Genomic DNA, 13,648 nt, shown 5'->3' with positions numbered 1-13,648 from the left:
CCCAATCATGCGGCACCCGGATCCCCAAATACCTGAACCGGACCCTCGCAATCCTAAATGGCCGAGCCTCCAGATTTGCGTCCCTTCCTAAATCATTCACCGGGAAGACATCACTCCTACATTCAGCTTTCCACCCGGAGAAGGCCCCAAATTTTCCCAGCATTGTCATGCTAGCCAACAGATCCACTACATATAACAATAAGTCATCTGCATATAACGACAAGCTATACTCCCTGCCCCTGCCAGCAACCCCCCCCCAACAATACTCTGCCACTCCCCCGAGGCCCGGAGCGCAATCGCCAACGGCTCGATTGCCAATGCAACAATGGTGACAACAGGCACCCGGCCTTGTTGCCCTACGGAGCTCAAACAATCTTGACTCCACCCCATTTGTTCAGACACTAGCATTGGGGATGCATAGAGCAATCCTATCCACGCCACAAATGTCGGCCCGAACACAAACCTCCTCAAAGTCTCGAACAAATACAGCCACTCAACACGATCATCCATCGATACGATCTCCTCCGGCACCTGCTGCTTGACGGAGTCATGACTACATTTTGCAGCCTCCTAATGTTACTGGACAACTGCCACCCCTTCACAAACCCTGTCTGATCCTCTGCCACTATTGCCGGCACACACACTACCAACTGCCTGGCCACTTGGCCAGAATCTTTACATCAGTATTTAACAATGGGATGGGTCTGTATGACCCACATTCCAATGGGTCTTTTCCTTCTTTGGAATCAAAGAAAGAGAGGCCTGCCCACCGTGTCCGGCAGCACCCCCCTCATTAAACATGCTCAGGAGGTGCAGGGACAATTCCCCATAGACCCTGTTATAGAAAGGATATTATTAAACTAGAAAGGGTGCAGACTGGGATGTTATCATGACTTGATGGTTTGAGTTACAAGGAGAGGCTGGAGAGTAGGAGGGTTAGCGGTGATCTTAGAGGTCCATAAAATAATGAGGGGCATAGATAAGGGAGATGGTCAACATCTTTTCCCAAAGGTAGGGGAGTCTAAAACTAGAGCGCATAGGTTTAAGGTGAGAGAGGAGAGGGATATAAAAAGGGTCCAGAGGGGCAAATTTTCACACGGGCGGCATGGTGGCAGTGCTTAGCACTGTTGCTTCACAGCTCCAGGGTCCCCGGTTCAATTCTGGCCTCGGGTGACTGTATGCACTTCCTCCCAGTGTCTGCGTGGGTTTCCTCCGAGTGCTCCGGTTTCCTCCCACAGTGCAAAAAATGTGCAGTTAGGTGGATTGACCATGCTAAATTGCCCTTAGTGACCAAAAAGGGTTAGGTGGGGTTACGGGGATAGGGTGGAGGTGTGGGCTTAAGTAGCGTGCTCTTTCCAAGGGCCGGTGCAGACACGATGGGCTGAATGGCCTCCTTCTGTACTGTAAATTCTGTGATTCTATGAGCCTAGATGACTATACCTGCACACTCCACCCCACCACAAAGAAATCAATACCCGAGTATACCCGATGGACCTGAGAGGAGGAGTATTCCCCCTCAGCCTGGTGCCTAATCCTCCATAGATCCATCCCTCACATTTGCTCCATAAACACCCCAACACCCTCGCCATCACGGTCCTCAACACTGATTTAGGGGCCTTTGGATCTAGCACACTATTAAAATCACCCCCATTATTAACGTGTGGGAATCCAGATCCGGATTGGTTGCTAGTAGCTTTTTCAAGTCCCCATTGTCCCAATTGGATGCATTAACAATCACCAGAACCACCAGGGTCCCCACCAACCTCTTCCTCAGCTATCAATAACATTTTAGCAGTGCAATTTAACAAACCATGAGCAAATCGTGAAAAGACACAACTCAACCGTAAACCTCTCCCAGCCCTCGGTCCCGAACACAGTCATTCGCCTCTTCTGGCGTCTGAAAATAATGCTCCTTCCCCTTGAACTTCACCCACAACTTGGCAGGGTACAACACCCCAAACTGACCTTTGTCTCGAAAAAGCGCCGCCATGGCTTTGTTGAAACCCGCCTGCCTCTTGGTCAGTTCAGCCCCAATGTCCAGATATATGGGGACCCGGTTCCCCTCCCAGCTAAAGTCCTGAGCTTCCTTGGCCCAACTTAGGATCTTCTCCTTATCTTGAAATTTGTGCATTTGCACAATCACAGCCTGGGGCGGTTCCCCACCCTCGGCTTCGGTCTCAAGGTCCGGTGGGTCCGATCCACCTCCGGGAGCTTCTCAAAGATCTTTGCGTCACCCAGCTTCCCGAACACCGTTGACACAACTGGTGGTATCCGTTCCCTCTACTCCCTCCGGCGGCCCCGCAACACGAAGGTTCTGCCGCTTCGACCGATTTTCCTGGTCATCGACCTTCGCCCGCAGCACCATGCCGATTTCCCCCAGCATCGCCATCTCGACCTCCAGCGAGCCGATTCGATCACTCTGATATGATACCATCCTCTCCACCTCCTTGATAGTCACCCCATGTGTCTCCAGCTGGTTCTCCACTTGCTCCAGGGACTCTGGAAGAGGTTCCACCACACCCTCAATCGCCACTGACCAGTCCCCTTGCATCTCCTTGCGCTGTTGCCCGAATTCCTCCTCAAATGAAGCTCATAAGATGCTCCTACACGAGGCCTCCAACTCTTAGTCTGTTGTTATGGCAGTAAATGAACGAATGTGAAGCAGTGTTGTGCCTCAAGAGGTCCAAACCTTTACCTTATGCTAATGTCTGGACTGTTTGTTATACCATGGTCCAGCAGTTGAAACCAAGTTTCCCATGGATAGTCTTCTCAAGGTATAGTTTCATATGTCCCTCCAGTATTGTAATTGGCGGAGATGGCATTTAAGTGGCCACTTATTGCGTCAAGACAAGAGTGCTGGCATGCAGGGTCATGTGATGGGCACCAATCCCATTCATGAATAACCAGTACTCGTCAGCCGAGATCTAACATCAATCATTTTATTGAATTCAGGGAAATTATGAAGAGAAATTCAAATAGGTTTGCATGAGTGTCATGTGTTGGATTTATAAATGTCAGGATTATGGTCACTCACAACTGATGTTGGGTAAACTCTTTCCTTTTATTATAGCCCAAAAAACAAGTGAAAACCGATTAGCTAAGAAATAAAAAGTTTCTCAAGAGGCAAGGGGGGAAAAAAAAGACTTGCATTTATTCACACTCCTTGCGACCTCAGGACATTCTCAAACACCATGGAAATATTTTGCAATTCTAGTCCGTGCTGTATTGTAGGAAATGTGGCAGCCAATATACACAGGAATCTCCAACAAACAGCACTGTGATGCTGATCAGATCATCTGTTTTTGGTGATGCTAATTGAAGTATAAATACTGGCCAGGAAACGGGGCTAACTGGGATCTTTTCCACCCGCCAAGGGGCCAACGAGTTTAAAAAAAAAAAGTATTTTTATTCAACAGATTTTCAACATTTTCATAATACAAAACCCAACCACCCCAAGCAAACACAACATTCCCCAACCTTCCCCTCACCAATCAACAGTAACCAACTCCCAGAAATGCATGATAAACAAACCCAAAAAATTGTAGAACTCCTCCTCATCCCCCTCAGCTCAAACTTTCCCCCGCCACACCGAGGCACAGGGTGGAGGCTGACCTCCACCCCAACAGGACCCCCTCTGAGCAATCAGTGAGGCGAAGGCTAAAACATCTGCCGCGCACCCGTCTGCAGCTCAAGCTGACCAGACAGCCCGAACATGGCTGGGGCTGGGCTCCACATTCACATGCAAGACCCCCCGAAACTGTACTGAACATCATCCTCCAGAACTTTTCCAGCTTCGGGCAGGACCAAAACAAGTGGACATGGTTCGCCGGGCTCTCCTCACATTGTTCACAACATCCTCCACCCCCTCGAAGAGCCGATTCTTCCTTGGTTTTGTGAGGTGTGGTCTGTACTATCTTCAGCTGTATTAGCCCCAACCTCGCACGTGAAGTCAAGTCATTCACCCTCTGCAGCACCTCACTCCACAGTCCCTCTTCCAACACCAACCCCAGCTCTTCTTCCCACTTTGCCTTAACCCCCCTTCATGGACACCGTATCCTCTTCCAGGATCCTCCCACACATTGATGAGACAAAACCCCACTCCAATCCCCCCCCCGCCCAATAACCGTTCCAATACTGCCATCAGATAACTCCATTCTGCTCGATCAAACGCCTTCTCTGCGTCCAGTGCACCACCACCTCAGTCTCCCTTCCCTCCGTTGGAGAGAGGACCACATTCAGTAACCTCCTCACATTCGAGAACAATTGCCTTCCTTTCACGGACCCAGTCTGATCCTCCCCAATCACCTTTGGGAGACACCCCTCTAACCTTAATGCCAACACCGTTGCCAATATTTTGGCATCTACATTCAACAGCCATATGGGTCTGTATGACCAACATTCCGCCGGTTTCTTATCTTTCGTTAGCAGCAACGAGATGGTAGCCTGGCCCATTGTTTGCGGCAAGACATCCCTGCCTATCGCATCCTGAAACATTATAAATTTCTTATAAAATTCAGCCAGGAAACCATCGGGCCCGCCTCCTTCCAAAAGATGGAACCTCCGACAAACTCGCTCAATGCACCCCTCCCTCGGAGCGTCGGCGCAGTCTCTGGAGTAGGATTTGAATTCACCCTATTAATGTGTTTTCTTTTCATGTACGGAATGATCTGTCTGAGCTGCACGCAGAACAGTACTTTTCACTGTACCTCAGCACGTGACAATAAACAAATTCACCCATCCACAACCTTCCGACTCAGACCAAAGTAAGCTATGACTACCACTGTACAATAGTTGATTGCAAAAAAAAGATGGGGATACATTAATAGGACTCTTACCCTGGAATGGGAGCACAGAAACATCCACAAGGATGGTTGAATCCTCTTACAAAGTGAGGTTTAGGGGGACAGTCAGGGTGTTCCACATTAGTAGCTGAAGAAAACAGGATAATGCAGTCACTTCAAACAACGATTGTGCACAATACTCAAATCATGTGGGAACATGATAAAGGTGTAATGGAGAGCTTACAATCTGATTTCATTGTTTAATTATAGAGGCTCATGCAACAATCACATTGTTGTTTGAGCCACGCCATTTCACAAATTCAAACTTACAGAGTGAATTTAATATGGAATTAAAAGACACGTTTTCACTTCTCCACATTCAATTTCAGTGCGCATTTTTATTACAGCAGACCATCTGTGTGGGTGCGCGTCTATGCGAGTGTGTGCACGTGCGAGTGCCTACGTGTGCACGAGCATGCATGCGCGTGTGCTCACTAGTTACCATTTGAAGATATAATTCCACCTTCATATTGTTTGATTAAAATTACATCCACAAAATCCCTTGGAGAGATTAGGCCCTTAGCTGCTGATGGTGTAACAGTCCTGCAGACAGACACAGCCTAGAGGGAACAAAAGTACAAACATTAACACAAGCTCAACATTTCATTCATCATCTATTTCTGCTTTGCAACTGTAGAAAGTGAAAATAACAAAAAGTTTTTTTGCATATTTCCAGGTGAATTCTCAAACAGGGTTCCATGCTTCTTGAAACATTTGCCTTTATCTGCCATTATTTTTGTCTCGGACAGTATGATGCGAATTGTCATTTTCAAAGACGATTGTAGCAGACTTCAGGAGGACACAGACTAATCAAATGAGCAGTCACATAGCAGATGAGATTTAATGCAGACAAGTATGAAGTGATGCATTTAGAAGGAAGATTGAGAAGTAATATAAACTAAGGGAGTGGCAGGAGCACAGGCCTGGGGTCTGTGCATACAAAATCTTGGAGATGGAAGATCAAGTTGATGAGGCAGTTTTTAAAAAAGCAAATGAGGATCCTTTGCTTCATAAATACTGGCAAGAGCACAAAAGCAAAGAATTCTGCTAAACTTTAATAAATCACGAGTCCTTAGCTGGAGAATTCTGGGCACTGCACTTGAGGAAGGATGTTGTGACCTTGGAGAGGATGCAGAGGGTATTTATTAGAATGGTACCAGAGATGAAAGACTTCAGTTCTGTGGAGAGACAAGGAGAGGTAAGTTGCTTTCCTCAGGAGTAGAAAATGTTAAGGGGAGATAGACAGGGGCATTCAAGTTTATAAAGGGCTTTGATGGAGGAAATAAGACAAAATCTTTTGCACTGGCAGAACGGCCAGTTGCCAGAGTCCAAAGGTAATCGGCAAAAGAACTGGAAGTGAGTGGAGAAGAAAAAAAATGTAACAGCAACATACAATTTTGAAGGATTTGCTTGAAAGGGTGTTCGAAACAGAATCAATAATAAAAATTGCCCTTAGTGTTGGGTGGGGTTACTGGGTTATGGGGATAGGGCGGAGGTGTTGACCTTGGGTAGGGTGCTCTTTCCAAGAGCCGGTGCAGACTCGATGGGCCGAATGGCCTCCTTCTGCACTGTAAATTCTATGATAAACCTCCAAAGGGCCCGTCGGGGCCTCCGATCCCATTAGCGAGTGAAGCATCGTGCTCACATATGCCCCGACGTCCGCCCCCTCTGCGCCCTCGGGAAGACCGAAGACTCTTAGATTCTTCCTCCTTGAATTATTCTCCAGGGCTTCCAACCTCTCCACACACCTTGTGCTGCGCCTCGTGCGTCTCTGTCTTCCACCACCAGGCCCTGAATTTCGTCTTCATTTTCAGCAGCCTTTGCCTTCACGACCCGAAGCTCCAGCTCCTGGGTCCTCTGCGCCTCCTTTAGCCCTTCAATCGCCTGTAGCATCGGGGCCAACACCTCCTTCTTCAGCTCTTCCACACAGCGCCGCAGGAACTCTTGTTGCTCCGGGCCCCATATCGAACGGCCACCTTCCGACGCCATCTCGCTTCGAGTTTCCCTTCCTTGCCGCTGCTCCGAAGGATCCACTGCAATCCTACAGCTATCCTCTCCTTTTTCCATCAGTATCCGGGGGTGGGGGGGGGGGGGGGGGGGATTCCCTTCTATTTCACCGCACAGTGATTTTGGCCGTTTAAAATTGCCGTTGGGGCTCTTATCAAGAGCCCAAAAGTCCGTTCCAATGGGAGCTGCCGAAACGTGCGACTCAGCTGGTCATCACCGCACCCGGAAGTCCCGTAGATAATGATTATTGATAATGAATAATCTGCCATTGCCAGGTGGGCATTCGGTGCCAGTCTGACCCCACCTCAGGCAAATTGTTTGGAGGTGGGATCCCGGACGCAAATTTCTTCAATTTAGTTCTCAGTCCAGTCTCCAAACCCATCTTTTGTGGGACCAGAAAAATTGAGCCCCATTGTCCTGCCAGCCTCCTTCATTCTGCAGCACAGGTGGACAACATTTAGCCCGCCTTTGAAGGCACTATTCAGTTAATCCCCCTCCACACCCTTTCCCTGTATCCCTGCACTATAATTTCTCATTCAAGTGCGCACTCAATTCTGAAAATTATTATCGATTCTGTTTCGAACACCCTTTCAAGCAAATCCTTCAAAATTGTATGTTGCTGTTACATTTTTTTTCTTCTCCACTCACTTCCAGTTCTTTTGCCGATTACCTTTGTACTCTGGCAACTGGCCGTTCTGCCAGTGCAAAAGATTTTGTCTTATTTCCTCCATCAAAGCCCTTCATAAACTTGAATGCCCCTGTCTATCTCCCCTTAACATTTTCCACTCCTGAGGAAAGCAACTTACCTCTCCTTGTCTCTCCACAGAACTGAAGTTTTCATCTCTGGTACCATTCTAATAAATACCCTCTGCATCCTCTCCAAGGTCACAACATCCTTCCTCAAGTGCAGTGCCCAGAATTCTCCAGCTAAGGACTCGTGGAGGGAGCTTATCGAGTTATGGCGCGAAGACCAAGGGCAGGAGAAATACCTCGAGCCATGGTGGTGAGGTTTCACCGCTATAATGACAGAGAGATGGTCCTAAGATGGGCGAAGAAAGCTCGGAGCTGCAGGTGGGAGAACGCGGTGATCCGCGTATACCAGGAGGAGGGCAAGTTTCAATCGGGCTAAGGCGGTGCTTCACAAAAAGGTGACATTTGGAATGCTGCAACCGGCGAGACTGTGGGTCACATACCAAGGGAAGCACCACAACTTTGAGACGGCAGGAGAGGCGTGGACATTCATAGTGGACGAGAAGCTGGAATAGTCTGGCGAGAGAAAGAGCTTCTGGGACAAAGTGGTGGGGTGACTATGTGGGACGAGGAAGGGGGGGGGGGGGGGAATTATTTTTCAATTGTTAACTCTTTAATCCTGTAAATTTTCTCTCTTCCCCTCGTTTGGGGGGGGGGGGGGGGGGGGGGGGTGAGTATGAGGAACTTTAGGCGCCGGTGGGTAGGAAAGCGGGGCTGAGTGGGAAACGCGGGCCTCGTTCCCGCGCTATGGTAATTATGGCGGGAACAGGGACGCAGGAAGGTGGGGGCCTCGCACAGTGAGAGGCCAAGGGCAAACGGGGAAGCCGAGGTCAGCCAGAGTTCGCTGACTTCTGGGAGCAACATGGGGCGTGTAATTACGCTCGAGGGGGATCTAGCGGAGGGGGGGGGGTGGGGCTAACTGGGTTGCTGCTGCTAAGGGGAAGGGGGAGCTGTTATGGGGCGGCGTGGTCGAGGCGGGAGGGCACAGTCGATGGGATATACGGGCACGTGGGAACCGGGTGAGGAGCTGGGGTAAAAAAGGGGATGGCTAGTCGACAAGGGGGGGGGGGGGTAAAGAGCCCCCAACCCGGTTGATCACGTGGAACGTGAGAGGGCTGAATGGGCCGATTAAAACACCTAAAGAAATTAAAGGCAGATGTGGTTATGTTGCAGGAGACGCACCTGAAATTGACAGATCAGGTCAGGCTACGTAAAGGATGGGTGGGACAGGTGTTTCGTTCGGGTTTGGATGCGAAGAATAGGGGGGGGTGGCTATTTTAGTGGGGAAACGGGTACTGTTTGAGGCAAAGACCATAGTGCCAGACAGTGGGGGTAGATATGCGATGGTGAGTGGCAGACTGCAAGGGGAGGTGGTGGTTCTGGTGAACGTGTACGCCCCGAACTGGGATGATGCAAACTTCATGAGGCATATGTTGGGGCATATCCCGGACCTGGAGGTGGGAAAGTTGGTAATGGGGGGAGATTTCAATACAGTGCTTGATCCAGGGCTGGACCGGTCGAGGTCCAGGACCGGGAGGAGGCTGGCAGCGGCCAAGGTGCTTAAGGACTTCATGGAGCAGATGGGAGGAGTAGACCCTTGGAGATTTATCAGACCTAGGAGTAAGGAGTTCTCATTCTTCTCCCATGTTCACAAGGTATATTCACGGATAGACTTTTTTGTCCTGGGAAGGGCACTGATTCCGAAGGTGACAGGGACGGAGTACACGGCCATAGCCATCTCGGACCACGCTCCACACTGGGTAGATCTGGAGGTAGGAGAGGAAAAGGAACAGCACCCACTCTGGAGAATGGATATGGGCCTGTTGGCGGATGAGGGGATATGTCTAAGGGTACTTGGAGTTTAATGACAATGGAGAGGTTCAGGTAGGAGTGGTCTGGGAGGCGTTGAAGGCGGTGGTCAGAGGGGAACTGATATCCATAAGGGCACATAAAGGGAAGCAAGAGAGTAAAGAAAGGGAGCGATTGCTGAGAGAACTTCTGAGGGTGGACAGGCAATATGCAGAGGCACCGGAGGAGGGACTGTACAGGGAAAGACAAAGGTTACATGTGGAATTTGACCTGCTGACCACGGGTAAGGCAGAGGCACAGTGGAGGAGGGCACAGGGAGTGCAGTATGAGTATGGAGAGAAGGCGAGTTGGTTACTGGCCCAACGATTGAGGAAGAGGGGAGCGGAGAGGGAGAGAGGTGGGGTGAGGGATGAGGAGGGAGAGATGGAACGGGGAGCAGAGAGAGTGAATGGGGTGTTTAAGACATTCTATGAGAGGTTGTATAAGGCTCAGCCCCCGGAAGGGAAGGAGGGAATGATGCATTTCCTGGATCAGCTGGAATTCCCGAAGGTGGAGGAGCAGGAGAGGGCGGGACTGGGAGCACAGATTGAGATGGAGGAGGTGGTAAAGGGGATTGGGAGCATGCAGGCGGGGAAGGCCCCGGGACCGGATGGGTTCCCGGTGGAATTTTATAGCAAATTTATAGACCTACTCGCCCCACTTTTGACGAGAACCTTTAATGAGGCCAGGGAAAGGGGAAAGTTGCCCCCGACTATGTCGGAGGCGACAATATCGTTACTTTTGAAGAAGGATAAAGACCTGCTGCAGTGTGGGTCCTACAGGCCCATTTCCCTTTTGAATGTCGATGCTAAGCTCCTGGCCACGGTAATGGCGACGAGGATAGAGGATTGTGTCCCGGGGGTGGTCCATGAGGATCAAACTGGGTTCGTTAAGGGGAGACAGCTGAACACGAACATACGGAGGCTACTAGGGGTGATGATGATGCCCCCACCAGAGGGAGAGGCGGAGATAGTGGTGGAGATGGATGCCAAGAAAGCATTTGACAGGGTCGAGTAGGACTACCTGTGGGAAATGTTGAGGAGATTTGGTTTCGGTGAAGGGTTCATTGGATGGGTACAGCTGCTATATAGGGCCCCGGTGGCAAGTGTGATCACGAACAGGCAGAGGTCTGACTACTTCAGTCTTTATAGAGGGACGAGGCAGGGGCGTCCCCTGTCTCCGTTACTGTTTGCATTGGTAATTGAGCCCCTGGCCATAGCACTGAAGGGCTCCAGGAAGTGGAGGGGAGTACTCAGGGGAGGAGAAGAACACCGGGTATCATTGTATGCAGATGATTTACTGCTGTATGTTGCAGACCCGGTGGAGGGGATGCCTGAGATAATGCAGACGCTCGGGGAGTTTGGGGAATTCTCGGGGTACAAATTGAACATGGGGAAGAGTGAGTTGTTTGTGGTACATCCGGGGGAGCAGAGCAGGGGAATAGAGGATTTACCGCTGAGGAGGGTAACAAGGGATTTCCGGTACTTGGGGATCCAGATAGCCAGGAGTTGGGGAACCTTACATGGGCTTAATTTAACACGACTGGTGGAACAGATGGAGGAGGATTTTAAGAGATAGGACATGGTGCCCCTGTCACTGGTGGGGAGGGTGCAGGCGGTCAAAATGGTAGTCCTCCCGAGATTCCTTTTTGTGTTTCAGTGCCTCCCGGTGATGGTCACGAAGGCTTTTTTCAAGAAGATCGAGAAAAGCGTTATGAGTTTTGTGTGGGCTGGGAAGACCCCGAGAGTGAGGAGGGGGTTCTTGCACTTGGCACTACCGAGCTTAAGTGAGTACTATTGGGCCGCCAATATTTCAATGGTGTGTAAGTGGATGGGAAAAGGGGAGGGAGCGGCGTGGAAGATATTGGAGATGGCGTCCTGCAAAGGAACCAGCATACAAGCACTGGTGACGGCACCGCTGCCGTTCTCCCCGAAGAAATACACCTCAAGTCCAGTGGTGGTGGCAACACTGAAAATTTGGGGGCAGTGGAGACGGCATAGGGGAAGGACGGGTGCCTCGGTGCGGTCCCCGATAAGAAATAATCACAGGTTTGTCCCGGAGAGAATAGATGGGGGATTTGGAGCATGGCAGAGAGCTGGGATTGTGCAACTGAGGGATCTGTTCTTGGACGGGACGTTTGCGAGTCTGGGAGCGCTGACGGAAAAATATGGGTTGCCCCAAGGGAATGAATTTCGATACATGCAACTGAGGGCTTTTGCGAGGCAACAGGTGAGGGAATTCCCGCAGCTCCCGACGCAGGAGATTCAGGATAGAGTGATCTCAGGGACATGGGTGGGGGATGGTAGGGTGTCAGATATATACAGGGAAATGAGAGACAAGGGGGAGAACATGGTGGATGAGCTGAAGGGAAAATGGGAGGAAGAGCTGGGGGAAGAGATTGAAGAGGGGCTGTGGGCAAATGCCCTACGTAGGGTAAACTCTTCGTCCTCGTGCGCCAGGCTTAGCCTGATACAATTTAAGGTTTTGCACAGAGCACATATGACCGGAGCAAGGCTCAGTAAATTTTCCGGGGTAGAGGATAGGTGTGGGAGATGCTCGAGAAGCCCAGCAAACCACACCCACATGTTTTGGTCATGCCCGGCACTGCAGGGGTTCTGGGTGGGGGTGGCGAAGGTGCTTTCAAAGGTGGTGGGGGTCCGGGTCGAGCCAGGCTGGGGGCTGGCTATATTCGGGGTTGCAGAAGAGCCGGGAGTGCAGGAGGCGAGAGAGGCTGATGTTTTGGCCTTTGCGTCCCTAGTAGCCCGGCGAAGGATACTGCTTATGTGGAAGGAAGCCAAGCCTCCGGGCGTGGAGACCTGGATAAACGACATGGCAGGGTTTATAAAACTGGAACAGATAAAGTTTGCACTAAGGGGTTCGGCTCAGGGGTTCACCAGGCGGTGGCAACCGTTCATTAACTACCTCGCAGAACGATAAAGGAAATGGGAAGGTCACAGCAGCAACCCGGGGGGGGGGGGGGGGGGGGGGGGGGGGGGCTCAGGTGGGTCCTCAGGGGTGTTTTTGTAAAGATATTGGTACTTGGTTATGTATATTGAATTGCTGATTTTATTATTTGGGAGAGCTATTATTTTTGTTATGGCAGTTGCCATTTAGTTTATATATTATTTATTTATTAAAATACGGTCACGGTTATTTATATTGTTTTGCTGTTGTAAAAAGGGGAAAAACCTTTGTACTGTTTTGTATGGCCGAAAAAGTTGAATAAAATATAAAATAATCATTATCTACTTGGGGGCAAGTTGGAGATTGTCATTGACAACTCAGCCTACAATGGATGGAAAAAAACGTGGCAAAAAAAAAAAAAAAAAAAAATAGAAATCGGCAACAGCAGCCAGAGGAAGGGATGATGTAGCGGTATTGTAACTGCACAAGTAACCCAGAGACCCAGTGTAATGCTCTTACCACCTAGGCTCATATCCTACCACGGAAGATGGTGAAATTTGAATTCAAAGCCTAATGAAACCATTATCTATTGCCTGGTTCACTAATGTCCTTTAGTGAGGGAAATCTGGCCTACACCCGACTCCAGATCCACAGCAATGTGATTGACTCTTAACTGCCCTCTGAAATGTCCACTCAGTTCAAGGGCAAGTAGGGATGGGCACTAATCTCATGAATGAATAAAAATAAAGTGAAGCAGCGGCCTCACAAGGAGAGGCAAGCCTCTGAATAAAACGGTTAATGATTTTAAATTTGAAATATGCAATCGTAGTGTAGGAATGTATCATCTTAACATTTAAAGAAAATGTAGACATTAGTCAATTTGGATATAAGTGCCAGAATAAATGAGACCGAGAACTGTTTAAAAACCATTGCTAGGAGGTCTGCACACTATATTCATGCCTTTTAATATGCTAGTAAATATCTCTCGTGGACACATTATGGGCATTACAAAAGTAAAAAGTACCTATGTTCGTCATTCAACGGTCTAAATAAAAACAGAGGGAAAATCATTTAAAAACCAAATTCTTCTTGCAAAAGTAAATCATAGCCACCAAACTTACATCATTGATGACTGCAATCAGCTCAAATACTCTAACGTTTTTGTCCCACTTGACTCTTAGTCCATCGGGCACAGGTTTTAGACACTCCCAGACATCCTTTGGTGCAGCTTTAATTATCCCTTCACCTTTGTACCTAAATCAAAGGCACAAGAAAAAAGAGGAAGTATCAAAACAGTA

At 49.3% G+C, this 13,648-nt stretch overlaps 1 protein-coding gene across 1 annotated transcript in view; it reads right to left on the bottom strand.

Moving 5' to 3' along the window:
- Positions 1–13,648, bottom strand: part of stard5 (StAR related lipid transfer domain containing 5) — a 59,491-nt gene that overhangs the window by 6,992 nt on the left and 38,851 nt on the right. The window contains exons 3-5 of the mRNA XM_072468753.1: positions 13,472–13,604; positions 5,284–5,401; positions 4,836–4,929 (exon numbers count right to left, since the gene is read on the bottom strand). Coding sequence (XP_072324854.1) covers positions 4,836–4,929; positions 5,284–5,401; positions 13,472–13,604 — 345 coding nt within the window. The remainder of the gene's footprint in view (positions 1–4,835; positions 4,930–5,283; positions 5,402–13,471; positions 13,605–13,648) is intronic.

The sequence above is a fragment of the Scyliorhinus torazame genome, chromosome 12 (genome assembly GCF_047496885.1).
Source record: "Scyliorhinus torazame isolate Kashiwa2021f chromosome 12, sScyTor2.1, whole genome shotgun sequence".
NCBI lineage: Eukaryota > Metazoa > Chordata > Chondrichthyes > Carcharhiniformes > Scyliorhinidae > Scyliorhinus > Scyliorhinus torazame.
This window is presented reverse-complemented; position numbering and strand designations above follow the sequence as displayed.